The sequence below is a fragment of the Chinchilla lanigera genome, unplaced genomic scaffold (genome assembly GCF_000276665.1).
Source record: "Chinchilla lanigera isolate Chin_1 unplaced genomic scaffold, ChiLan1.0 scaffold00018, whole genome shotgun sequence".
In the NCBI taxonomy this organism is placed as follows: domain Eukaryota; kingdom Metazoa; phylum Chordata; class Mammalia; order Rodentia; family Chinchillidae; genus Chinchilla; species Chinchilla lanigera.
The window spans coordinates 4,428,299-4,455,213 of NW_004955419.1; the positions used below are offsets into that span (position 1 = coordinate 4,428,299).

Here is a 26,915-nt window from a genome sequence, read left to right on the forward strand (position 1 = left end):
GGAGGATCGTTGCGAGTTCGAGACCAGCCTGGGCTACAAAGTGAGCTCAAGGCCATCCTGAACTGCACAGCAAGACCGTCTCAAAAAGACAAAAAAAAAAAAAGAAAAAAAAAAAGAAAAGGAACTTCTAAAGTGAAAAATCTAATACCTAAAATGAAAAATAAGTCACGTCTAGGATTAAGAGAAAACAAGACACTGCAAAATAATAGAAAATAAACTTAAAGACACAGCAATAACAACTGTCTAATAAGAAGCAAAAAAGGTGGGCTGAAAGAAGTTTACAGTGACTGGTATCACAATATCAAGAAAACTAGCATTCATGTAATTAGAGTCCCAGAAGATGAGGAAGGTAGGGAAAGATAAATAAATTGAAAGAGATTATAGCCAATTTTAAAAGCTTTTGATGAAAATTATGAAGTCAAAGGTCCAAGAAACTCAGTGAACCTCAAAAATAATGAATTTTTTAAAAAAGTACAAAAAGGGCTGGACATGCTGGCACACACCTGTAATACCAGCAGTATGGGAGGCTAAGGCAGGAGAATGGCAAGTTCAAGCCCAGCCTGAGAAACTTAGTGAGACCCTATCTCAAAATAAAAAATAAAATAGGTCTGAGAATGTCATTCAGCTCCCCCACAAAAATCACACTGACTTACATCATGATAATTGCTCAAAATCATGATAAAGAGAAAAGTTTCCAATTAACTAGAGAAAAAAAGATAGTATAAGAGAAAAAATTAAGTACCACACACTTTTTGTCAGAAACTATATAAGAGAAAATATAAAAGGATGATCAGCAGACTTGAGCTACAGTAAATATCGAAGGAAGTTCTTGAGATAGAACAAAAAGAAACTTAGATGATAGGGTGTGAAGAGGAGCAGAAATAGTAAATGTATAGCTAAATGTAAGAACTAATTTTTTTTATTTTTAATTTCCTTAAAAGACAACTGAGTACTTAAAGTAAAAAGAATATACTGTGTGTTACTACGTATACTACATAGAAGTCGTCATACCTGTGATAGAAGGAGCAAAAAGAACAAGACAATGGAGGCAAATAGAAGCATACTGTTTAAAGGTTTTTACATCTTATATAAACAGGTATAATTGTTATTTGAAGGAAGGTATATTAAGTTGAAGATACATATTATAAAAGTTAGAGGAAACCCCCCCAAAAAAACAGCGGGGACCTGGGGATTCAGCTCAGTGACACAGCGCCTGCCTGGTAAGTGTAAGGTCGTGAGTTCGATTCCCAGTACTGGAAAAAAAAAAAAAAAGAGAAAAGAGGAACCATAAGGAAGAAAAAATCAGGATATAAAGTTAATAAGCTGAGATCAAAGGTCTAAAACTTTATTGTAGGAAAGAATGAACTGAACACAGGTAGAGCAGATAGAAAAGTTAACAAGGCGATAGATTTATCCAACTATATTGACTGTTACGTTAAACACATTGTCAGTGCTCCAGTTAAAAGAAATTACTAAATTACATTAAAGAACAAAATCCAGTGTGAGAAACCAGAAGTGTAAATAAGGACCAAAATGTGTAATCGATATTGGGAAACGGGAAAAAAATGTTAAAAGGGGAGGGCAGCAAAGGAGGGGTAATGAGGAAAGGAAGGAAGAGGAAAAAAAAAATTTAAAACATTTATTTTTGGAAAAGCAAAATCCAATTCTATGTGGTCTATAAGAATTCCTCTTTAAAGATTCAAGGCCGGGAGTACTGTATAGCTCAGGGGGACAGCACCTGCTTGGCAAGCACAAGGTCCTGAGTTCGATTTCTGGTACCACCAAAAAAAAAAAAAAAAGATTCAGACAGATGAAAAACGAAAGGATGGGGAAGATAATGTATACCATGCAGTCACTAAGTAAAAGAGAGTTGATGATATGAAGAGACAAGTCTTTCAAGTAGAAGAATTTCAGATAGTATCTGTGAATGCTCTTCTTTCTAGAAGAGTATTTATACTTGTGTTGGGCTAGACTTAGCTTTGGTTTGCTTCTGAAAACTAAGGTTCAAAAAGGGGGAAGTTGTAACTGTAGCAGAGAAATGAGCAAACACTACCTTAAACAAATGATCACATTTAACGTCACCTGTGATGTCATACAACTGCCATGTAACCCCCTAATGTGATATAATGAGGATACTTGATCTCTGTGGAATTTCTTTCCAAAAACCTTCTTTAGTCTGACAGAAATTTCAGATAAAATCAAATTGGGGATATTCTACAAAATATCTAATGAGTACTTCTCAGAACTATCAAGATCATAAAGAACAAAAGGAAAGACTGAGAAAATAATTCTAGACCAGAGGAAACTCGGGAAACATGAAGATTAAATGCAGTATGAAGTCTTGGATTGGATCTTGGGATACAATAAAAAACTGCTGGTTGTTCTTCTTAGTTTCCATTAGTGGAAAAATTAATGGAGATCACAATGAAGTCTGGAGTTCAGTTAATAATTATGTAGTAATTATGGAACAACATGGGCTTCTTAGTTTTGACAAATCTCCAGGGGTAACGTATTAGGGGAATCTGAAGCGATGATGAGTATATGTGTACTTTTTGTACTCACCTTGCTACTTTCAATAAATCTAAAACTTTATTCAAAATAAGTTTATTTTAAAAAAAGAAAAGGAAATGAGAATATTGTGTATATCTTTATGGTTATAATTTTGACAAATTAGAAGAAAAGAACAAATTCCTTCTAATAAAGAAACTAACTCAAGAAGAAGTTTTTAAAGTAATGTTATGTCTGTTAAAATTTTTTGAATTTGTAATAGTTTCCCACAAAGAAGACTCCAGGCCCAGATAGCCTCACTAGTTAATTTTATCAAACATTGAGAACTAACATAGTTACACAAACTTTTGCAGAAAATAAAAGTAAAAGAAATACCTCCCAAGTTATTTTATGAGGTCAGCATTACCCTAACATGAAAACAACAAAAAATTTACAAGAGAATTAAACTACAAACTAATGTGCTTCGTAAATACGGATAAGAGTATCTTTACAAAATATTAGCAAATTGAATCCAGCACTCTGTCAAAAGGATAGTGTACTCTGATCAAGGGAATTCAGATTGGCTAAATATTTGAAAATCAATCAATCCATGTAACTGACTGAAAAGGAAATCCATATCAAGACATATGCAAAAAAAAAAATTTAGGAAAAATTCAACATCTATTCATCTAAAAGCTCTTAGTACACTGGGAATCCTCACTGTGATAGAAGCAACTAAGAAGGACCTATATATAGCTCACATCATTCCTAGTAGAAAAAGACTGATTGCTTTCCCCTGCAGTTTGGGACCAGAAAAGAATGTCTCCTTTTCCCACTTTTATTTAGCACTGCACTAAGAGTTCCAACAAGCTCACCAAGACAAGGGGCAGAAATGATAGCCCCAAAGATAGCAAGGAAACAAATAAAATTGTCCTTATTCAGAAATGATTGTGGATATGGAAAATCTTAAGAAGTCTGACAAATTTAACAAGGGCGCAGGATTAGGGCAGTACACAAAATTGAAATGTACATCTATATACTTGTAATGAGCAGTTTAAAAATGAGATTTTTAAAGTACCATTTAAAGTAGCATACACAACATGAAATACTTAGGAATAAATCTAACAAAAAAATGTGTAAGATTTATATGCCGCAAGCTATAAAACATTTGAGGAAATTTGAAAGACGTAAATAAATGGAGAGATATTCCATGTTTTGGATTGAAAGACTAAATATTTTTTACTCAATATTTTAAGATGTTAATTTTCCCTAAATTGATCTATAGATTCAATATAATCCCAACCCAAATTCCAGATGGCTTTTTTTTTTGAAAACTTGACAAGCTGGTTCTAAAATCTATATGAATATGCGAAAGAACTAGAATAGCCAAAACAATGTTGAAAAAGAAAAATAAAGTTAAAGGATTTACATTACCTGCCTTTAAGACTGAATGCAAAGTTATAATAATCAAGACAATGCAGATAGACATCTAAACCAATAGAATAAAATAAAAAAAGTCCAGAATTAGATCTGCACATAAATGAACAGTTGATTTTCAGTAATTATGCTAAGATAATTCAAAAGGGAAAGGAGAGTGGTTTTTATTTTAGGGTATTTTCCTCAATAAATGTGCTGAAACAACTGGATATAAATGGGGGAAGAAACAAAACTTGACTTTTACCTCATGGAAATACTAGCTCAAAACAGATTACAAACTTAAGGATGGAAGCAAAGGATGTAAAATGACCAGAAGAAAATATAGGAGAGAAACTTCATGAAGGTGGGATCGGCAAAGATTTCTTAAGACATAAAAAGCATACATCATAAAGTAAGTGATAAAATGGACCTCATAAAAGTTAAAAAAAGAAAAAAACTTTCCTTCAGAAGACATTAAAAATATGAAGAGACAAGCCACAGTCTAAAAAAATATTATCAGTAGTTGTATCTACACACAGATTTTTATCCAGACTATATAAAGAATCCCTGAAACTCAATAATAAGCAATTCTGATTAAAGTGGGTAAAAGACTTGAAAAGACATGTCACAGAAAAAGATGTTCAGATAATCAGCAATCATATGAAAAGATACCCAGCATCATTAGAGGGTACAGATTAATACTACAGTGAAATGCTACTGCATACTTACTGGTATGACTAAAAGGCTAAAAATTTATTATGAGTGTACATCTTAGACTTTACAGTGAGGGCCAGGGATATAGGTCAGTGGCATAAGCGCCTGCCTGACAAGTGCAAAGTCCTGAGTTTAATTCCTGGTACAAACAAACAAACAAATAAATAAATAGACAGACAGACAGACATTCACTATGCAGCCAGGCAATCTGATTCCTAGGTATTTCCCAAAAAAATGAAAACCTGTGCACATACAAATGCATGTATGTGACTTTTTTTAGCAGCTTTGTTCATAACTCCCCAAATCCAAGTGTCTTGTAACTGCTGAGTGTATAGTACCCATAAAATGGAACACAGCACAGCAATAAGAAGAAACTTCAGGTAGACCCAACAAAATGGATGAATCAAAAATGCATTATGATAAGTAAAGGAATCTACTCATATGATATTTTAAAACAGACAAAACCATATGGATAGAACTCAGGTGAGTGGTTGTCAGAACTATAAAATGTCACAAAGGAAATTTGACTGGTGACAGAACTGTTCTATGTCTTCATTGTGATGCACATATTTTTCAAAGTTCACAGGACTGGTCACTAAAGGTGGTGAATTTTCACATATGTATGTCATACATCAACAAAGCTGACCTTAACATGTGTAAAGTCTGACAACACCCAAGTGTTGTCAAAGAGAATTAAAAAAAAAAAAAAAGACAATACAGAATTTTAAAACAAGATGATAGGAAATCAACAATGGTTGTTATATTGCATATTGTTATCTGCAAAGTAGTTGTTCAGATTACCAGATACAGGCATGTAAAAATGGATCAAACAATCCGGCATTAACGGAACAGTTTATTTGGAATGTCCATCACTGTTCAAGGCAGTAGAAAATGGCACAGCCACTTTGGAAAATAGCTGGCAGTTTTATATGAAATTAAACATAAGCCTATCATGATACCTCTCCAGCAATCCCACTCCTAGGTGTTTACCCAAGAGTGGTAAAAATATAAGTCCCACTAGGCATGTTCCTGAGTGTTAATGGCAGCTTTGTTCGTATAAACAATAACTGGAAACAACCTAAATGGCAAGAGTTACATGGACAAACAATGTGTTATACACCCTATTTCTTTTGTTAGCGCATATTATACAAAATAATGGGTACATGCATACAACATAGTTGGACCATTTCCACTCCCATTGCCTTCCTTGCTCTTTTTTTTTCTCTTTCCCTCATTCCCTTCCTGTTCCCTAAGAGGAGTCTTTCTACCCTTCTTTTTTACTAAGTCAGTATTTTATAGGAACAAACTTGTGCGACTGAATCTTATTACTGTACACTAAGCAAAAAGAAGCCAGGCACAAGAGTATATAGTGTATGATATAATTTATGTGAAATTGCAAAGGAACAAAAGCTAGTCTGGAGGAAGTAGTCTGGGCGAAACCACATCAGTGGTTGCCCTGGCCTGTGGGGAGAAGACAGGGCCTGACTGCACTGACGTACCTTTTGGTTGAAGGAAACATTCTGTCTCTTCATTGTGGTAGGGGATACATAGGTGTATATGTTAGTCAGAACCCATCAGCCTGTGCTTTTAAAATGTGTGCATTTGCCTGAATATAAGTTATGATTTACTTTTTGAAAAGAAGAGGCCTAGAAATTAATTTTAGAAAAGGTTCAAATATTGAGTAGCTTTTGGAACAGCTCTGCTGCTTTCTCATGATTTGTGAACATGGGCAAAAAGCAGCTTAGGAGGCAGGACAGCTCTAGCTTTCTGCTAGCCTCTGAGACAATTTAGTCTCACAGTCTATAATCTTGTCTTAGTTAGCTTTCTCTCTGAGGGAGGAGGGAAGCTGACAGGGTTAATGCCTTCTATTTTGCTAGTTTCCCTGAAACTTGCACATGCATTGTTTTCACTGACAATATTGCATTGTTTCTTAGCTCTGGCTTTTGGATGAGAAATATAGTAAAAATACTCTGTCTTTTATTGAGCTAAAGGGCTGTTTACAGACTTTGTGTTTATCTCAAGCTCTGCTGTACCGTGTTTCTCCCAAAGCGCAGAACTCTCATTCTCTGGAGTTATGCTGAGGACTCCTGCGCACCATGTGCAGTCCTGCCCTTGCAAGTCAATGTGTGTGTATCCCTGAGGCAAACAACGAAGTGCTCTTGTAGGTTTGATCCTTCTGCTATGTTCGTGCATATTTTGTTCATGTTCCCTAATAGAATTCTGTTGATTCATTCAGCAGATGCTTTCCTGAGCACCTACTGTGTGCCAGACTTTGTATGGGGTATAGGGTTATAGAGATGATTAAGACATGCTCCTTATTCTCAGCAAGCTCACAGACTGCTTAATAGATAAGCTAGTGGAAAGCTGGTCTGCCAGTCTTGCCCCAACTTCTCCAGCCCCAGAACATGAATTACTCCTTTATTTAAAACCCTTTAGTGATGACTTGATTTTCTCTGGTTGAAATTGAAGCTCCAGGGGCTGGGGATTTAGCTAAGCGGCACAGCGTCTGCCTGGCAAGTGTAAGGTTGTGAGTTCGATTCCCGGTACAGGAAAAAAATCCAAAATCCAAAAAAAAAAAAGAAAAAGAAATTGAAGCTCCATAACGTGGTTCCCTATAATCCACTCTCTGCCCGCCTCGCCAGCCTCATCTCTTGTCACTCTTCTTCCTTTCTTTGCTGTACTTCATTTATACCAGCAGCTTTGCTTCTATTCACGGGAGCCCCGGACATTTCTGCTTCGGAGTATCCCAAGTAGGCAGATATAGAGCCAGTAGAAAAGTGAAAATTATTCATACTATATTCATTCAGCCAAAGTGTTTGGGGCATGTGCTCAATGTGTTGGGCCATAGGAACAAGCAGACATACAAGAAAGTCATTATTCCTGGAAGAGGGGAGAGGAGCACAACTGGGATGCAGGAGTGGAGGCTGGAGATGTGAACACAAGCGTAGTGTCACTAGGCAGGGAGTGATTGTTTCGTATGGAACATGGGGTGTGTGGTTGGGACAAAGGTGAGACCAAGGAGGTAGACAGGAGGGACCACATCGTGTATAATCATAAAATCAGGTTTAGACTTCATATTTTGAGCAGGGGAATTACTTGAGATACTGAAGCTAGGGAATGATGTGATAAGGTCTATACATTATTGATGCATCCCAGATTAAGAATAGGGTTTTGAATTCCATCTCTTATTGCTTCTGTGGCTCCTAGACTCTGGTCAAAGTTTCCTTCTACCTAAATCTACTGATACTAGTCTTGGGGTCAGGGGGACAGTTTGTATAAGGAAGTCTAATCAGTATCACCTCTGATCATTGTCTAGTCATTCATCCTTCGTGCTCCAAAGGAATAGTCTGTCCATCTCTTTCTGAGTGGGGCTGTTGTCCACAAGTGTCCACTACATGACTTGCATATCCCATGCAGGAAAAGAAGCATCGCCCTGTGAGCCTTGCCCTGTGCGTGTGCATATGATTTGTCAACAATAACAGAGTTTATGGGGCTTCATTAAAGATGGTGGGGCAGGAGCACTGTGGGACATCAGAAGAGACCTCAGCAGTAAACCACAACTCCGAGCTCTGGAATGCAGTAAATGTTTAAGAGACTTCCTTCCTTTCATTACTGAATTTTACTTTACTTTTATACCAGTAAAGAGTTGTGTTTTATTGGTTGAAATTTCTTGATTCCGTTTTCCCCAGGTCTGTTTAAAAGCTACATTTTATCTTTGAGGATGTTTGGCTCGTGGTAGAGGAAGTGCTGCCAGCGAATTCAATTAACTGGCAGAGCTCACAGATATTGTACACGGATTTCTTTTTTTTCTTCTTTTTCACAATTGCTACATAAACACAGCTGGGTTTAATATTTGTCGTAACAAAGATTTAACTTGAATCATTTTACTCTGGTTAATTAATGCTTGGAATCTCGGCTCCTTTGCGTTCGTTTGTAATCCTCTGCATTTCTTTACTCTAGCTATCTAGATAATGAAGTGTGCTCCTCTAGGTCTTTGCCCTGCCTTAAAACTGCTTAATATTTGGCCGTTCCCACTAGAGAGCAGATGCTTTTCTTTGCAAGAATTGAATTTCTGTCAGCTCTTTTATGCATCATGTGTTTGGAACTGTAAGTGGATCAAGTTGTTCATCACAGCAGGGACACTGTGAAACACATCTATTATACACACTTCCCACCCCCCTTCCTGTTTTTTTTTTACTTCCCTGAGGAGGTGGAGATGCCCGGATCCCCTTGGGAGAGATCTCACTCTGTATGGATGTATCCATGTGATCCACCATGAATCCGGCCTGGCTGCTTTCCTAAGTGTGGAAATCTATATCCATTCAGGCCAGGATTGTTGCTGAGACAAATCCCACTTTTATCTTTGTAAACACCAAGCACTTCATTAACTCCCAAATACACACTGAGTTTGGGTCACTAAATAAATCCACTAGGCTCAGCATAATGAGTGACACTTCAGTAATTGATGCCCTAGAAAATGTTAATTGTGAACTCATTATTCTTTTTTATGCTAAAATTAGGGCTTAGGTAGATTGGGCTTTGGAACTGGGCTAGTGCAGAACAATAGTCACCATCTATTAGGCTCCTACTGTGTGCCAGGCATTGTGCTACAGGCTTTGAAAATCTTGACATTTAATCTACATAACAATCCTGCCAAAAAAGGAAGGGAAGGTACTTTATGCACTTGTTAAAGATGAAGAAAAGAGGCTAAGTAACCTGCCTAGAGGCATCTAGATCGCAATAGCCCGCAGATGAGACAGGGTTTGAACTCAGGTCTGTCTGAACTCAGAGTAAGTCAGTATACTGTAGGGTGCTGTACCCTCATCCTCTAGGCGCACTAGACAAATGTTAATTGGCTGTTCATTCAAGGCTTTGATTTATCACATGTTTATTACATATGGACATTCCTTCATTTTAGTTGTCCTATTCCACATCAGGTCTCAAGGCCAGTGGCATTTATGAATATCTTTGTCTCCATCTAAACCAGAACTTTGAGTGGTGATTGGACTACAGTAGTTTAGTTTTGCTTTTCCTTCTGAGCTCAGTGCAGTGCAGTCCAACTTCCCAAACCGAGCTCCTATTTTCTTGCAGTTGTATTTTGTGAATTTCAGTTCCTAGAGTCAGCTATGAATTGACTAAAATTTCCAAATCTGTGTGGTTTAGTTTATCTGCACAGCTTTGAAAAGCAACCATCTCAGTGATCTTCCTGCTGCGATGTTCTCATCTTTTGGGTCCTTAGATTGTGTTTCTGAGCGCAGAAGTGCATCTTGGTGCTTTTTTAATAGATGTCATTCAGTTTGCAGAAGTCATCGTGGGATGTTGACATGTCTGATTGAGAAAACTGCTGATCTCTAGAATTAATTACAGTCAAATGGAAAGGTGGCTTATGCTTATGAAGAAAGTCATTGGTCTCTTGATAAACATTTTTAGTTATGATTAACTTTAGTCATTCATCCTCTAAATACTTTTCATTAGAACCAGGCATTAGTGTCTTGGCTTATTAGTAATTGAGCACCTCACTTATTTTTGGCTTGCAGTCCATTTTATTGTTGAAAGATGTTGGTGGTTTTTTTAAAAAAAATTGGTGGAAGCTATGTGGTTTTAAAAAAACATAACTTTCCGTTTGCAAGCCTCTGTTTTTTCAAAGGTAACTTACATTTTTATTTTGTGTGTTCTGTTTGCAAGAGAATGCTTCTTGGTTTATTCATGTTGACAACTGAAAAGCCTTAGACCTAATTAAAAGAATTTCCACAAGCACCTTTACTGAACCATTTCATTACGCGGCACTGCACAGATTGCATTGTGAAACATGGTGATAGTTTAAATCTGACCTTTAATCCTGAACTGCCAGAAGTATGGGGAGGAAACCCTTCTTTGAAAATACTCCTCAGATGCATACATATATATGCATATACGCATGCACATATTTGGTTAGAAATAATCTTTTTATTGAATGACTACCTAATAATATAAATACACATTTACTTTGAGCTCAGATCTCCTAGGCTCCTGTAGTTTGGGTAAGATTTCCTAGCTGCATTAAGTATGTGTGTGTGTGTATGTGTGTGTGTGGTGTTAACACTAAATTGTTTTATAGGAAAAACAAAGGTAATTTACTTTCTCTGAGAGGGAAAAAAGCATTTGGAAGAAGGTGAATTTTACAAAGAAAAATGCAAAAACCTTTGCTATTCTGTATTTGTTTCAGATGCTGAGATACTCTGATGACATGTGTGGGAAGAGGCTGGAGTGCATGCGTGCATGTAGGACTCCTCCTGAGCTTCCTTTGGCAGATAGTGAAAATGGGCCTTTTTTGTTTTGTTTTAAAATTGCACTTTTTTACTCCAAGAACATCATTCCAAGGATTTGAGAATTTGTTCATAGGATGCTTAGCAGAACCATTATAGCACATAGCAAAGTAGCCATTCACATAATGAAAATTGATTCTTTTGTCTGACAAAAGCTGCTTAGAGTGTAACGCTCACCACTAACTTTGGAACTTACATGCGGCCCATGAATTGTCAAGGAAGAAGGAGGGAGCAGAGACCAGGGCCCTGAGGGTCATTGCTAGCCCTAGCTTGCAGCAACACATAACTAGCACTGCCCCACTCCCCCATGGAGAACTGGGATGTTTAAGGGGAAAATGGGATGCAGAAGAAGCAATTAAAGCCAACTGAGGTCAAGGTCCAACCATGTTCTCAAGAAAGAAATAGAAAAGCAAGGAATGAGAGGAAACAATAATGGAGATATATTGTCAGGGGGAAAATAAGCTAGTATCATGGACAAGTAATTTGCTGGTCTAAGAAACCCTGGCAGCAGCGAGAATTCATGGAATAGCACAGACTTTGGAGTAAGGTAGACTTGAGCTTGACTCTGGCCGGCTTCTAGGCCCTGCAACGCTATCTGTGTGATATGGGCTGAGTCTTACTTTCTTCATCTGTGCGGTGGTGCTAACTGTGCCTAACTATCCTGCTTCTTCTCAAATGTTAATACCGTGCCGTGTATGGAAACACCTGGCATTTGGTAACTAGTAGGGTGCCGAATTCCTTGTTCTGCCAGAAACGGTTACTGGAGAGTACAGTGTGATTGCCGCAACATATCCAGAGTTGCTGCTTTAGATTTGAGGTAGGAACTAATGAAGGCATAGGTGTATGCACCACGCCACTTTTCATTGCTACGATGAAGAGGGCAGAGGGAGCCCTGAGGATTCAGAACGAGTCAGTAGCACTTTCTGCCCTGTCCAGACCCAGACATGCCCCGGGGGCTTTCAGAACAAAGCCTTGGTCCAGTTTACTCGGGAAAGGAAGAATCCGTCAACTTGCCTTAGCCCTCAAGGGGAAAGGAAAACATGGCTCTGTCGCCCCTCTGCAGCTGCTGCTGGGTGTCTGAATTGTCAAACAAACCAAATATTTCACTCTTGATTCTGACACCCAGCAGTTAGCGCAGTTCCCACGGGAGAGGAACAAGGACCCTTGCACAGGCTGGCCTGAGCCAGACTTCTAAAAGAACAGTGTGTCCAGTTGAGGTGCTGTGCCCACATTGAGGATCAGCTCGGCCCCACCTTCCTGAACTGTTTAGTCTGTTAGAAGACACGGGCGTGAGTTGAAGAATGTATCATCACCGTATGTTGTGTGGCTGTTCAGGAAGGGAACGGTGAGCATGTTCAGCAGGGGCATCTTGGTCAAGTCTCGGGGATGAGACGAGGAAGTGATATTCGGGCAGAGTCTGAAGGTGAGTAGCAGTTGATGTAGGGCCCTGTGTTGTCCAGTGTGGTAGCCACTGTCTACATGTGATTACTTACGTTTAAATTGGTTACAATAAAATAAAACTTGCACCTTCTGAGTCACACTAGCCGCATTTCAAGTACTCAGCAGCAGCTATGTTATACAGGATTGGACAGAAGATAGATTGTTTCCATCACTGGAGAAAGTTCGATGCGGCATTTCTGAATTGTAGGCAAGGGTGTAATGGTAGCTGAGAGAACTCCAGACAGGCGAGAATAACTTCTCCTTAGGATTAGGAGGAGGTCAGTGAGACTAGAACCCTGAGGGTGCTGCTGAAGTCAGGGAGAGGATGTGGAACCTCACTTCTGAAAGAGGTTGTGGCCAAACCACATGAGTCTTAGCAGGTCAGGCTAGCGCTTTGGTCTGTGTCTTTAGTCTGGAGAGATGCTGAAAGATGTAAGACGCCAGCACTGTTGGAAAGAGGTAGATATGAATGTCTCAGATGTGATCCTTAATAATATGCTAGCCTTGAAGCCCTCACTCTGTAGGCCCCCCAAGCTGCAGCCAACTGATGAAGAAGTGAACCTATATTTTCTGAGTACTACTGTGTATTCTGCAAGGGTTATCTTCCTTTTCAGGGGAGAAAGATTATAAACTGCTGGTATGTAAAGGACAAATAACAGAACGATGGTAGATACAATGTGAATGCCCCTTTGGAAGTAGTGACAGGCTCATCTGTGGCTGATTTGTGGGAGCTCAACCCTGAAGTCCTCAGGAGGTAGGTCCTTGTTCCTCTGTGGCGCTGTTCCAGCATATCTCACCGTAGGCATGCATAGCTTGAGTGTGAACAAAGGAGCAGGCTCATGGGCTTTGAAAAAGAGATGCTGGTTCTGACAGGGGGACATCACAGAAAGTTGGATGTTTTCTTTTTAGTGGAGTTTGTCAGAGACAAACATAAAGAATATCCCAGGCTTAGGAAAGGGTTTGGAGGCCCCTGAAATCAAATAAAAGACAAAGTTGGAAATGGAGCTTGAGCCAAGCCCATAAAAGCTTTTAGAGTTTGGACTTTAGTCTGTATATCAGCAATAGAAAGCCTCTAAAAATTTCCAGAGAAGGGAGTAACATGATTCAGCCTCTTGTTTTCAGAAGATAATTCAGTCCGTAGGATGGGTTAGACCAGGAAGAAAGCAGAGGAAGAGAAAACGGCTCAAATACTACTGCAACATTTCAGGTAAAATAAAAAATCTGAACTAATAACCAAAAAAAAGCTAGACAGTGACTTACAGCCACTATCTATTTTATATCCATTGGTTTCTTTTTTTTTTGTCATTTTGAGACAGGGTCTCACTATGCAGTTCAGGCTGGCCTTGAGCTCACTTTGTAGCTCACGCTGGTCTCAAACTCGCAACGATCCTCCTGCGTCAGCCTCCTGCGTGCTGGGATTGCAGGCATGTGCCACCACGCCCGGCTTATCCATTGTATTTTAATCCTCACTGTATATGTAAGTTGCTGAAACTGCAAAGTTTAGAAAAGTAGGGGGGCCAGGTTTTCCGGACTTAGACCCAGCATGTGACTCCAGCTCTGAAATGGGAGGAACAGATGAAGCCAAGAGACCTGTGAGGTGACTGGTGAAAGAGGTGGCGGCGCAGGCTGGGGAGGAAGGGACGGCACTGCATTTGTTATTATGCCTGTTGGATTTGTGGAGTTGGATAAGACTGGTCTGCTTGCTCCCTTTGACTCATTTAGCATCCAGAGATCCATTTCCTTGCAGTTGTGGTTGTATCTTAGCAGTGGCACTCAGAAGGGGAATGGATGAGTATCAGTTTCTCCCCCAGTCCCGAGCTCAGTTCCTCCTAACAATTAATCACCAAAAGATGTGACCCTAGACTTTCCTCCCAGCAGAGGCCCGGGCACTGGAAAGGCCTTTGGTGATGTTGAAACATTCACTCATTTGTTCTTTCATTCAGCACAAAGTGCTGAATGACTACGCTGGGCCAAGCATGTGCACGGAACTCACAAGCTAGCAGCAAAGGTGATAGACTCCGCAGCTCCCAGTAAAACCACCTACACAGCACAAGGGGCCTTTGCCTCTCGGTCAGAGGAGGCACAGATGGGGGACATCTGGATTCCCTCCTTTGCTCACCTCAAGGCAAGGGGTAATTTGACTATTAAAGAGAAAGACCTCGTTTTAATTCCTTGCTATAAAGTAACATATGCTTTTTTATAAAAGATAATCAAAACAATCAAGTGTATAAAATAAAAAGTGAAAGCATCCTTGCATGGTTAAAATTTGATACATGGAGATTTAGATTTTTACTGCATACATATATATTTATATATGATTTTTAAATGATTCATGCTGTACATATTACTCTGCAACCTGCATCTTCCCCCCATTTGACAGTACTTCACATCAGTCCATAGAGCACTGCCACTCCCGGCTTGACAGCATTTTATTGTGAGGTTGCAGTGTACCTTATTAGGAAGCCCCCATTGGTAGACCTTTGGATGGTCTTTCAAAGGGTGAATGGATGTTCACAGAGGACAGAAAGGCACAAGAGACCACTGTGCCTAAGTCATTGCTATGTGAAGGGGCTGAGTTGGGTAGCAGTTTAATACCCGTCAAGTATGATGCCACAAGGTGCAAACAGGAATGAGACCGACCCAGGAAAGCCCATGTAGACTCTGGGGAGCCCTGTTGTTTTTCAGAAAGTGACTATGGTGAAGGATAGAGACAATTCAGAGTTCAGTGGAGGGCTAAAGGTGTCAGATTTGGATTTTTCCAAGAGTACTAGGACCGCTATAAGTAGGTGATATTAGGAAAAACTGAAAACAGAGCTTGCTAGAGGACTATACCACATTCTGTGCCAGAGAGGATGGATGGAGCTGTGCCTGCCAGGCCGAGGGTATGGCACTGAGAGGCGAGGGCGAAAGGGTGGGATCAGGCATCCAGCCCAGGAGCCTGGCGGGGTGGTACTGCAGTACCCAAGATGGGACACAGAGGAGAGGAAGGGCGCTTTGGCGAGGAGCTGAGGAACTCAATTTCGCACTCTTTCTTTCATTTCTTCGCTTCCTCCTTTGACTTCTGATGAAAAGATGAAGCCATCCTCACTGACACTTCTAACACCCCCCAGTTGCCCCTGTCGAACCCCAATTGTAGTGATTTGACCGGCACCCCAGGAGTACTCAGGGCAAGTTCAGCGTTAGATGTATGACGGTGGTTATTTAAGCCTTACATTTTCTTCCCTCGCTTTTATTGAAAGGACAGAGTGTTATCACCAGCTATTAGATGCACATAGACTTGCAGTTTCAAAGTTTGAAGTGCTGACAGGTCAAGACAAAAGCTTCTCCGTGTTGAGAGATGAGGGAGGTCTTCAGAAGTCTTGGCCTAGGTGGCATCAGGAGCCCAGGACCACTTGGCTGGTTTGAGACCAGCGGGGACAGGCGGGAAGGAATGCTCTCATATTTGCTCAGTTACAATAGCGACTCCTTCTTTGTGTAAAATGGTAATGAGGCCATTAGGAGAGGCTCACCTGAAGTGCAGCTTGTGAATCCAAGGTAATTAAACACCTCCTGAATGAAAGAGAAAGGCCAGGGAAGGTTAAGTGAGGAATAATCTGCGGCACAGGTGGCCCAAGGCCTTTGAGGAGCCAGAAGAAGAGCGACAGTGGCCCGCACCATTTCAAAGAATGGAAATGTCACCCTAGTCCCTGAAAGGGGCAGGATTTTCATTACTGGGGGGTGAGGAGTGAGTAATATTTTTAACACTTTAATGAAATACAGTTCTTAAGGTCCACAGCAGCGTCTGCCCCACAGGGGCTCTCACCACAGTGGCAGTAGGCTCAGGGGTCCCACGAAAGGGAGGTCACAGCAAACCAGTCGTATATCCAGGTGCTGAAATAGACCACCAGCTGCTGGCAGAGGAACAGCTTTTCCTGGCTCACCTTCGTGAGAGATCTGGTAGCCACCCCTTGGTGCACTCCTTCCTCACTCTGACCCTCCCTCGCCTGACATGGCAGGCGAGTTTGTGCACATGGCACACCCAGCTGGCAGCAGCGGTGGAGTTTCTCTGTACTTGGGTAACTTTTATGAGTGCTTGCTGTGAGCTAAGCGTTGTGCTGTGTGGCTTCAAGTGTCCTTTCAGCTTCTCTTCACTGTATAAAATCCAGGTTTTTTTCTCCGGTACCAGGAACCGAACTCACGACCTTGCACTTGCCAGGCAGGAGCTTTGCCGCTGAGCTAAATCCCCAGCCCCCTGTATAAAATCCAGGAATGAAGGATGTTTGCTACTCAGGTTCTTGCCTTGAGGTCTCTGCTGTGTCCATACCAAAGCACATATGTGAATCCTTGTAGCAACAATATTTGTTTGTTTGTTTGTTGTTTTCCGGTACCAGGAATCGAACTCACGACCTCGCGCTTGCCACACAGGCGCTGTGCGCTGAGCTAAATCCCCAGCCCCAACAACAATATTAGTAATCGCCAAAAAGTGAAATGTTCATCACCTGGTGAGCAAATAAATAAGATATGGTGCACTCATGCAATGGATTATTGTTCAGCCATGAAAAGGAACCTTGAAGTATTAAGACATGCTACACCACCAGTGCAAATTGTTCATCATGAATATTATGCTAAGTAAAAGAACCTAGTCATAAAAGACTACTTATTTTATGATTCCATTTATAGTAAATGTCCACTATTGGCAAGTCCATAGAGACAGATAGATTCATGGTTTCCAGGGAGGAGGTAGGGATAGAATTGGTGAGAAATGGTAAGTGACAGCTAATGAGTATGGGTTTTCTGGTTTTATGAACCATTGAACTATACACTTTAAGTTAATTTTACAATATGAGAAATATATAAAGCTATTTTTAAATTTCCTTATAGAAACTTGGCAACAAAAGATAACTTCTGCTGGGTGTGGTGGCACACATCTGTAATCCTAGCACAGGGGAAGATGAGGCAAGAGGATCACCGCAAATTGAAGGCCAGCCTAAACTACGTAGTGAGACCTTGCTCGGGTGTGGTGGCACATGTCTGTAATCCCAGTACTTGGGAAGCTGAGGCAGGAGGATTGTTGCAAGTTCAAGACCACCCTGGGCTACAAAGTGAGCTCAAAGCCAGCCTGAACTGCATAGCGAGACCCTGTCTCAAAAAGAAAAGAAAAAAAAGCCAAACATAGTGAGACCTTGTCTCAGAAAAGAATGAAAGAAAGAAACAAACTTCTGTGGATCATTTCTAAAGTGTACAACAGTCCACCCCAGACCAGTGATTCTTAATATTTATAGGTTCACATATACCTTTAGTACTCTAAAGAAAGCTATTAATCCTATGTCCAGAAAACTGACCATCACTCACTCATACTGCACATTGGTAGTTGGTTCATGAATCACCTATAACTAATTTTCTCTTATGTTTTCATTTTATCCTAAGTTTTACTGTATGCTCCTATAGTTAAGCCCCTTACAGAACTGGTTTCCCAGAAATGTGTTCTCATTGTGTCACTTGTATACTTAGAAACAGTCATTAGCTTTCTGTTTCTTTCAAGATGAAGTCAACTATTACAAACTCTGGCAATCTTGGAAACAACCCAAATCCCATCAACTGATGAATGGATAAAAAAGATGTGGTTTTTTTCTACAATGGAGTACTACTCAGCCATAAAGAAGGATAAACAAGACATTTATAACTAAGTGGATGGACCTTGAGACCATACTCTTTAAGTGAAATAAATCAGACATACATGTGAAAATATCTCATTATCTTTGTGGCATGAAAAACTGAAAGTGTAAATGAGAACCAAAATGTATAATAGATATTATAAAATAGGAAGAAGTTGTTCAAAAGGAAAGGGGAACTAGCAAGAGGGGAGGGGGAAAGGAAATGAAAAAAGTGAGAAAAGAAGGATAAAATGGAAACAAAGCTTTATAAATAAGGAGAGGTAGAGGGGTGGAAGGGAGCAGAGGGGAATGGGAAATAAAAGAGGCACCAAGCTATATCATGTACAGGTGCAAATTCTCCATGATGAATGTGATCAATATGTACATCTAAATTGTACCAATAAACTTAATTTTTAAAAAAGATGAAGTAAATGTCCCTTCTGAACCTGCCTTTCTCTCCAGTCTCATCTTAAATCACCTTCCCCCTCATTCTCTCTCCTGAAACAACGTTTCCTATTTTCTGAGCTCCTCCTGACTACGCGGCTTTGCATGTTACTCTCCATACTTATACTGTTCCTGTCCCTCTCTGTTTAGTTATGTACTTGAGCTTGTTCTCTCAGTTCAGCCCTTTTTTTTTTTTTTTTTTTGGTCTTTTTTGAGACAGGGTCTTGCTATGCAGCTCAGGCTGGCCTTGAGCTCACTTTGTAGCCCAGGTTGTTCTCGAACTCACAACGATCCTCCTGCCTCAGCCTCCCGAGTGCTGGCATGTGACACCATGCCCGGCCCCAGCCCTTTTTTTCTCCAGGAACCTTCCCTCCCTCTTGTTACAGACTTGTCACAGAAGCAAAGTCACAAGTATGGGTGTTTTTCTGACTATAAGATCAGGGAATGAGGACAAAGCCTGTGTCTAACTTCACTCCCCGTTGCATCCTTAACACGTAACATAGTCTTGGGTGTGTAGCAGGTAATAAATATCTGTTGAATGAATAAATGGCTCAAAGTCACTGCATTACACCACTCCAGGGAAACCTTGCACATAGAACACTGTGAGAATGGTGCTCCCTGAGACTTACACAGTATGGCATTCTGAGATGAATGAAGAGGGTAGCAGGAATAGTCTGGGAAGCTTGACCTTATCCTTGATATGGAGGGCAACAGCCAGAGCATCAGACAGTCTTTCCTACTTACTCAGGAGGAAAACCCTTTTAGGTCTCACTGTCAGAAAATCTTTATTCATTTGAGGATCTGATTTGTTTATAATACATAGACCCAGGGAATCTCACAACTTTCATGTTTTCCTCTTTGCTTTGGCCACTAGGAGGCTCTAAAGCCAATTTGAAGCCCATTTCTAGCCACCATGTAAGAGTTTATGGCTTATGTTTACATCTGGCTCTAGCTTCAGGTGCTGCTTTTCCCATTGCCGTCACTTTCTTGCCTGTTTTGTTTTAGCCTGTTGAGTTCTTATAAATTGTCACTATTCCTTTAGAATACAGTGTGTGTAGTATATAAATAAACATTTCCTTCTAACATTTGTAAGTAACTTAAAGAGAGAGTGGAATTGTAACTGAAAGTCTTTGTATAGTTTGGACTCAGATTGTAAGACTGATTCTCATTCCAGTTTGGCACTTCTTGGTTCGTTCCTAGGAATGGAGCCTAACTTCTCAGAGATTCTTTCTCTTTGCAGGATAGGACCAATACTCTCTTCCTCATAGGACTGTTGGAAGAAAAACTAGAAAATTTATGTGAGGATACTTACCTGGCATGCGGTAACTGCTTAGGAAGAGTTTTGTTTTTGTTTTTATTTGACATGTCTAATAGGAGCAACATTCATTTAAATTTCAAAAACCTGTGCTCACTTTGGCAGCACATATACTAAATTTCAAAAACCTTCCTTTGGAGCTGGGGGTGTAGCTCAGTGGTAGAGCACTTGCCTAGCATCCCATCACTCCAAAGGAAAAAAATTACCTGTCCTAATACCAAAGGTATCTTTGTTCTACAGCAGTGGCATCAAATTGAACCCCCTGCAAAGGGGTTTTTGAGGGTCTGTGGGTACTGGGCTTAATCAGCCATCATCCTGTAATCAGCCGTCAACCTGCATCTCCTTTCTTTCTGTCACCAGATCTCTTCACTGAAGAACAGGCTGAAAAAGGTATCCACAACCACCGGTGACGGCGTGGCCAGAGCCTTCCTCAAGGCCCAAGCTGCTTTCTTCGGTAGCTACCGAAATGCTCTAAAAATTGAACCAGTGAGTAGCATCTTGGCACATGTCATGATTCATATTCTGTCAGGGCTCAGAAGCCTACCTCGGAGCCCATGGGAAATTATGGTTCTTCTGATTTTTGAATTACCTACAGCAGATTGTGTGTGAACGGGGAAGAGCTGTGTAGGGGATTCCTCCCTCTACCACACCTCTTGGCACAAGGAGGTCATGCTCTCTCTCGTGCATGAGATACATGCACTACTCCTGTGCTAAGCACAGAAAGACACCCCACCCAACAGTAAACACAAACTACATGCTGTGGACAGCACCAGGCCCGTCACACTTGCTGCCACTGAGGACTCACAGGGTGGGAGATAGGGATGATCAGCTTTGCTTTCCAGATGAGGAAATCAAGACTCAGAGCAGAGAAACAGCTTACCAGCAGCCCCAAAGCCTGTGATTTTGCCCTGCTCCTCACTGTCCTTTGTCCTCTAAAGGGACCACGGTTCCATCCTTGAGACAGCAAAGCATCCTGGGAATTTACTTCTCGGTGGCTCCTGCATGTAGCCATGGTTTAAGTGACCACAAAGCACAATGGGGCCCAGTAGGTGGTGTTACGCATCTGTGTGGCCCTTCTACCTTTCCCAGCTCCGGTGACTTACATATGTCCCTTGCCTGGGAGGTGCTGAGTTATTGGAGGATGCAAAGGCACCAAGGCTTCGCTAAAGCGGAAGGCACTTCCGTTTCTCCAACTTCCGTGAGAAGCCTTCTGATATCTGTCCTCTTAGCCTTCTTTGGCCTCCTGGCCAAGGGGAAGGTGCACTCATCCTGGGTGAAGTGGAGTATGGAAGACCAGCTTAGGTCACACCGCCTGTATGCCAGGGCTGTTGATTTCTGGTTTTATTTCAAGTTTATAGCATTAAACTTGAAGTGCCAAAAGCTGCGTGGATGTCAGTTAGTACATTTCGTATAAAACTTTTGAGCACGAACCAGATCACACTTCCTCATAAGCCAGTTATGCACTGCTATCTTTTTTACTGCCTTCACTGCAGCATGTGTCTAAGTGAAACACAGACAGTCAGCAAGCACCTTGTCTCTCTTCCACCCAGGAGTGGCCAGGGTGGCGGTGCTCAGGGAGCAGCGTCCTAACACACCCTTCTCATCTTCCTGAGGCCTTATTTCCCCAGCCGCCTCTGCTTGGGGGCCGTGTTATGGTCACACCACAGAAGGGATGCACATTCTTTCTGTCCCCTGAGAGATGCTTGCCTGATCCCCTAGAGCCGTTCAGCCTGAGCAAGTTTCCACGTCCTGCTTGTCTCAGAGTGAAGTGGCTCTAATTGTTTGTCGTGATCTTAGACCCAGCTAGGCCCGTCAGGTTTGGTGCTGTGCTGGGAACTGACAGACTAGAAGTATTTTGCTCTGATAGTTGCCTCATTGTTGTCACGTATGTATCTGGAATCCAGAGGTGGTCGATTCTGGGCACATACTGCCAGATATGATTTGAGCACGTGTTGCTCCATAAGGGGACTCTGTGGTTGTACTTGCACTTGACTCTGAGAAGCCCTGGATTTAAGGAGTTTAAAGTCTGGCTCTGCTTCTTTTGTCTGTATAAAACTTGAGTAAGCTGCTTACTCTGTTTAAACTTTAGTTTCTTCACCTGCAAAATGAGGATGATGTCCTTTCTATATCTCCGTATTGTTGTAAGGGTCAAATGAACCTGAAGTGTTTCATGAGAAAGGTGAAACCTGAATCAGGTCTGGTGAATAAAGTTTGGAAAGCGAAGGCAAAAACTCCCCTCCTGTCATGGGTGTGGCACTAGCTGAGCCTGCAGAGGCTGGGGGCCACCCCTCGGGGCCTGAGGGTCAGCTGCTTTGTCTGGAGTGAGGTATAGGTGGGGAAATGGAGCTGCAGGAGAGGTTGGAGCTGGTTTTGGCAGCACCTCAGATGCTAGGCTGACTAAGAGTGAGAACTTCACCTCGTAAGGAGTGTAAGGTTTGGAGCAGAGATACGATGCGGTCATTGTCAGGCTTAAGGAGTAAGCCAGTGATGGACTGAAAGAAAAGCTGGCAGCGGAGAGACCATTTAGAGGAACATTATGGAAAGTCAGAAGAGAGCCCTCCGGGGTTACACCAGAAAGTGGTACCGAGAAGGAAGAAATGAGTGGGCACAATAATAGATAACATATGGTAGAGGAAGGGCAAGAAATGTCAAAATGTTCCCCATGATTTGGAGCCTGGGAGAGGATGATGATGCCCCGATAGCAAAAGAGAAAGGTTAATGCCATGATACTCACAGTAGCAATATTAGTAACGTGAAAAAATTGGAGCAGATTGAGTGTTTATGATAGGTAACTGGTGAGGTAAGGTAAAGTACTTCCATATAAGAGAGTACTACATCGCCTTTAAAAGCATCATTTTAAAGATAAAGGCATGGATTTGACTGCAGACATGGTACTTTTCCTTGAATCTAAGCTGCCATTCAATGGCAGGACAGACCATTGTTGTAGATAACATTAAGAAAGGGAAGAGAGCACTGCTGGTTATAATTGAAAGACACCATCAATTGTAAGATGCATCCAGATTTCAGAGATGTTACAGTGGGAAGAAATTTCCATCTTAGAATCAATGAAATATGGCAGATCTATCGTGTAGTCAGTCCTGTTCATCTATACCAGAACGGCTTTCTTCTGTGAGTCCAAGAGAGAGAGCAGAAGGCCTGAAGTTTTCGAATCAAGCCATTGGTCAAATGGGTTTTTAAGCCATAAATTTAATTCTGGCAAATTCTCATCTGAAAAATGGGATAGCAACGTTCCCTGCACAAACTTGTATTGGGGATTCAAGTGAGCCTGAGGAGGGAGGAGGGGCCAGGGCTGTACAGCCCACGCTGGGGAGAAGGGCGTCCTATGCAGGCAGCACAGTGCTGAGGGGGCAGGGACACCTCCCTGGGGCCACTTGTCTTTCAGTTGTTTCTCTGGTTATTAGAATAGCATTCGTTCCTGGTAAAAATGGTTAATGTAACTGAGGAGCAGAAATAGGACACACCTCAGTCCCATCACCTGTTAAGATATGCTGCGTTCATGCCTCCACCCACTAACCTCCCCACACCTGTGCGCACACACACGTTACACACACACACACACCCACACACACACACACACTGCGCTCCAGGGTCTTTGGTTTGCTCTTGGTTCATTTTCTTTGGAGACTTCATTTTTTTTGTTGTTTTTCTTTTCAGCAGCTGAGCTATTCCTGACAAAATAGTTTAGTATCCCAATTATTAGTCTGTTTTTGCCTTTTAATAGGTTCTCTTCTTAAACATCATTGATAAGGGCTGTATGTGTCCCAGCAGGTGACCCCCTGCAGCTCTCAGCCCAGGTATGGATCACAGTCATGAGGAGAGTAGGGTACAGGGACAGGCTTTTTCAAAGGTATATATCTGAGCCCTCCTCATAGATTTTTATTAGTTCTTGTGATCTGAACTTGGTGTTGAGGCCCAGCACATTATTCTAATGCCAGTCTTTTTGCTTATTGTGACATTTCACAATTTTAAACTACACTGTGGTGAGCATCTTTATATAAATCTTAGTGTATGGTCTGAAGGATTTTTTAGGCAGATTCCCTGCTGTAGGTTTACCAGGTCAAAGGATCCATGAAGTGCATTTATAGCCTGTGGCACTGAGAGTGATGGAGAAGCGGGTGGAGATGTGTGGTGCACAGCCGTGGAGGCAGGTGCAGCCCCGGCCTGGAACAGCATGAGGCTGAGGGTAAAGACGGCCTCTCTCGGGCTCCCCTGCCCTCACTGCTTTGTGGTGTGTCCCAGCTGCCTGACATGCAGGCGATGGTGTGGTGGCTTCCCACCCTGGGCCAGCAGTGCAATCATGGGACTTGGGATTGCAGAGTCACAAGGTAATGCTGTGTTGAAAACATGAAACCTGCCAGACTTGAGCTGCTCCTTTCTGCTGTGCTGCCAAATGTGACTTTGAGTGGGTCCCTCTGCTTCTCTGAGCTTTATTTTCTTTCTATATATGGAAGTGGAATCCCCTGCCTGCAGGATTATAGTGAAACTTAAACAAGCCTAGCACAGTGCCTGCCTATGAGCCCTGGCCCTGGCCCTTACCCGCGGCCTCATGTCTGCTGAGGACCCTGCCCACTGGGAGCAGCTTGAGGGATGGCTCCCTCTAGGCAGCTCAGTTCCACCTGCCTCTGTAAGGAATGGTTGAGCCTTGTTCTTCTAGGCAGAGATGAGCAACAGGAAGGCCCTTCTCCTGGCTTAAAGCTGTCTTGAGATTTTCAATTCTGTGGCCATTTTTTTCCCCTTTCTTACGCGAAAAATTTCATAACACATCTGGCTGGGGAGCCTTATGAGCTTTGTGCTCTTCCCCTACCCAGAAGAGGGAAGGGTGTTTGCAGAGGCTAGCTTGTGCCAAGAACAGCCTGGCCCAGCTCAGGGGATGATGTGTCTCTTCAAGGCCAGGTAGATTGTTTTAAAGGGGCCAGAAAGTAAGATGAGGTGATTACAAGGGTGTCCACCATAGCCAAGTCCACCACCTCCTGAGTGCCTTCCCACTCGATGAAACTTGGTTCATCTTGGAGTTGCTTCATGTCTTCGATCTCAGTAATTTCCCCATGACGGCTACGCATCTTGCAGATGGAGGATGGCAGCTTGGATTGTCAGTGACTTCCTAGTACATGGTAGAGCTAGGAGCTGGGAGCAGACTTGGGTCCCAGACCCAAGTTCCTTCCACCATACCCTGTTGCCTGTCTTGGTTGTAGTTCCCACATGTTCCATATTAATAATTCCTTCTCCCAGGGTTTCCGGTGCCAGGCACAGATCATGGCACAGTATGTAGGTATCAGTGAGTATAATTCAGAGTGACTGATGGAAGAAAAAGGGAAAGAAATGAAGGAAGAGGGGAGTGTTTGGGGAAGGAGGTTGGCCTTGTACATACATTGTTTCCTGTCCTGTCTGTGCTCTTTGGAAGTTGCTGCTCCTAGCAAAGGGGAGGGTGTCTGCAAATCACGAGGGCATGTGACCCATTTTTCAGTCACCTGGAGAATATCAAATGCAAAGCCCAAGATATTTTAACAGTATTGGCCAAGCCAGCTTGTTCTTCCCTACTTAAATGACAGAACCACAAGCAGCCAGGAAGCCCCATTTGGAGAACCCCCCTTTATCCATGTCAAGCTGCAGCCCAGGCTCCAGCTCATTTATTTAGGCCTTTCTTGCTCTCTGACACGCCTCCTAGCAGTTGCCAGGCAACTCTGGGAGTAGCAGTGTGTGTTAGGGATTAACTAGTTAGGGCTGGGGTCCTTTTTGGCAAGAGGGGATAAAAGACAAATGATTTTAATTGCTGGGCCAACGACCCTTTCTCTGCTTGGTAGAAGACTGCAACTTTTGGAGGTTGTATATAGCAGTATGGTTCTTGAATTTGCCTTGAATTTTCTCCACCCTTCTTCCTAGGAAGAACAGATGAATTTTAAAAGAATCTTTTACCTCATTCCTTTGTTTAAAATTTTATCATCATGAAATCTGAATAAGACAAACACACCCCCTTTGAAAGACATTTCATACCACAATGGCTCACTTTTAAAGAACTTTTGAAAATAGATTCATAGGCTTCCATTTCATCCCCTTTTCTGTTCCAAGTACCTTATTTCATAGCTCACACTACATACATGTAATCATCTTAATGTGGCGTATATGAAGGTGCATCTCCCACATCTGGCCACTGCAGGGCCTCAGGAAAAGTTAGATCAAAGAACAAAACCCACGGATATTGGTGCTTGAAGATGCATTCTGTTCTGTGCCAGCATCTGTACAAAAGCCGGTTTACAGGAGCATGATGGGAGTTGTTTATTCAGCTAACTCATGCGGCCCTCTGGGGGCCAACCTGCTGGTTGGGCCTCCCTGACAGTACTGGAGCCCAAGCCATGCCACAGGGGGCCAGTGCTGGGCTGGGGGAAGTAAACAAGCTGTTTAAACAGTCTAAGGCCAGTTCACTCCAGTCCTGCTCTCTCAGTCTATTCCAGATTCGGCTGAGGGACCACCATCATCCACCTTACAGCCCCTGCTTTTGCACTTGATTCTGCTGAGTCATATTTATCCATCTAAAACCCCTTGAAGGCACAGAAGTTAAGATAAAAGCAGATTGATAGCCTGGCTTTCAAGCTTGAATGCACGTGGCTGTGCTGGAGTAGGTTGGAAAGACACCACATATATCTGTATCCTGCTTGAATAACACTGTTGATCTCATGGTTTTGAAAAAGGAACCGTATTTATACTTTTTTAGTGCAATAGAAAATAGGTAAATGAAAACATCAACATAGCTCCACTGACCTTACACATACCTTTTGCGTGTGTTCACTTGTTTTTCATTATGGAGAGGGTAATTTCCCAAGCTTCGGTTGATTCTAACTTTAAATTTGTTGGTGCCTTATTCAGTGGACATAACATGCACTTTATATAGCTGCAGAACATTCCACCCATTACAGCTACCATTGCTGACATGCGCCCATGTTGGACATTTAGGTTTTCTTGCATATTTTTATACTGTAGTCACTGCTCCACCAAACATCTCTATAAGTAAAACTCTGAAATACTCTATCTCCACCCCTTCAGAGTAGGAATAGAAGTCAGAAGGAGGCAGACTTCATTGACTTGCCTAGGGGTGGCTCGGAATAGGAAGAGGGAAGAGCCATTGATGGGACAGTGTATTCCCCT

The 26,915-nt window shown here is 41.9% G+C and overlaps 1 protein-coding gene across 2 annotated transcripts in view; it reads left to right on the top strand.

The window, feature by feature from the left end:
• Positions 1 to 26,915, top strand: part of Dennd1a (DENN/MADD domain containing 1A) — a 484,908-nt gene that overhangs the window by 308,204 nt on the left and 149,789 nt on the right. For both annotated transcript variants that reach the window (XM_013513192.1, XM_005382503.2), the window contains one exon: positions 20,115 to 20,240. In XM_013513192.1, the coding sequence (XP_013368646.1) occupies positions 20,115 to 20,240 (126 nt within the window). The remainder of the gene's footprint in view (positions 1 to 20,114; positions 20,241 to 26,915) is intronic.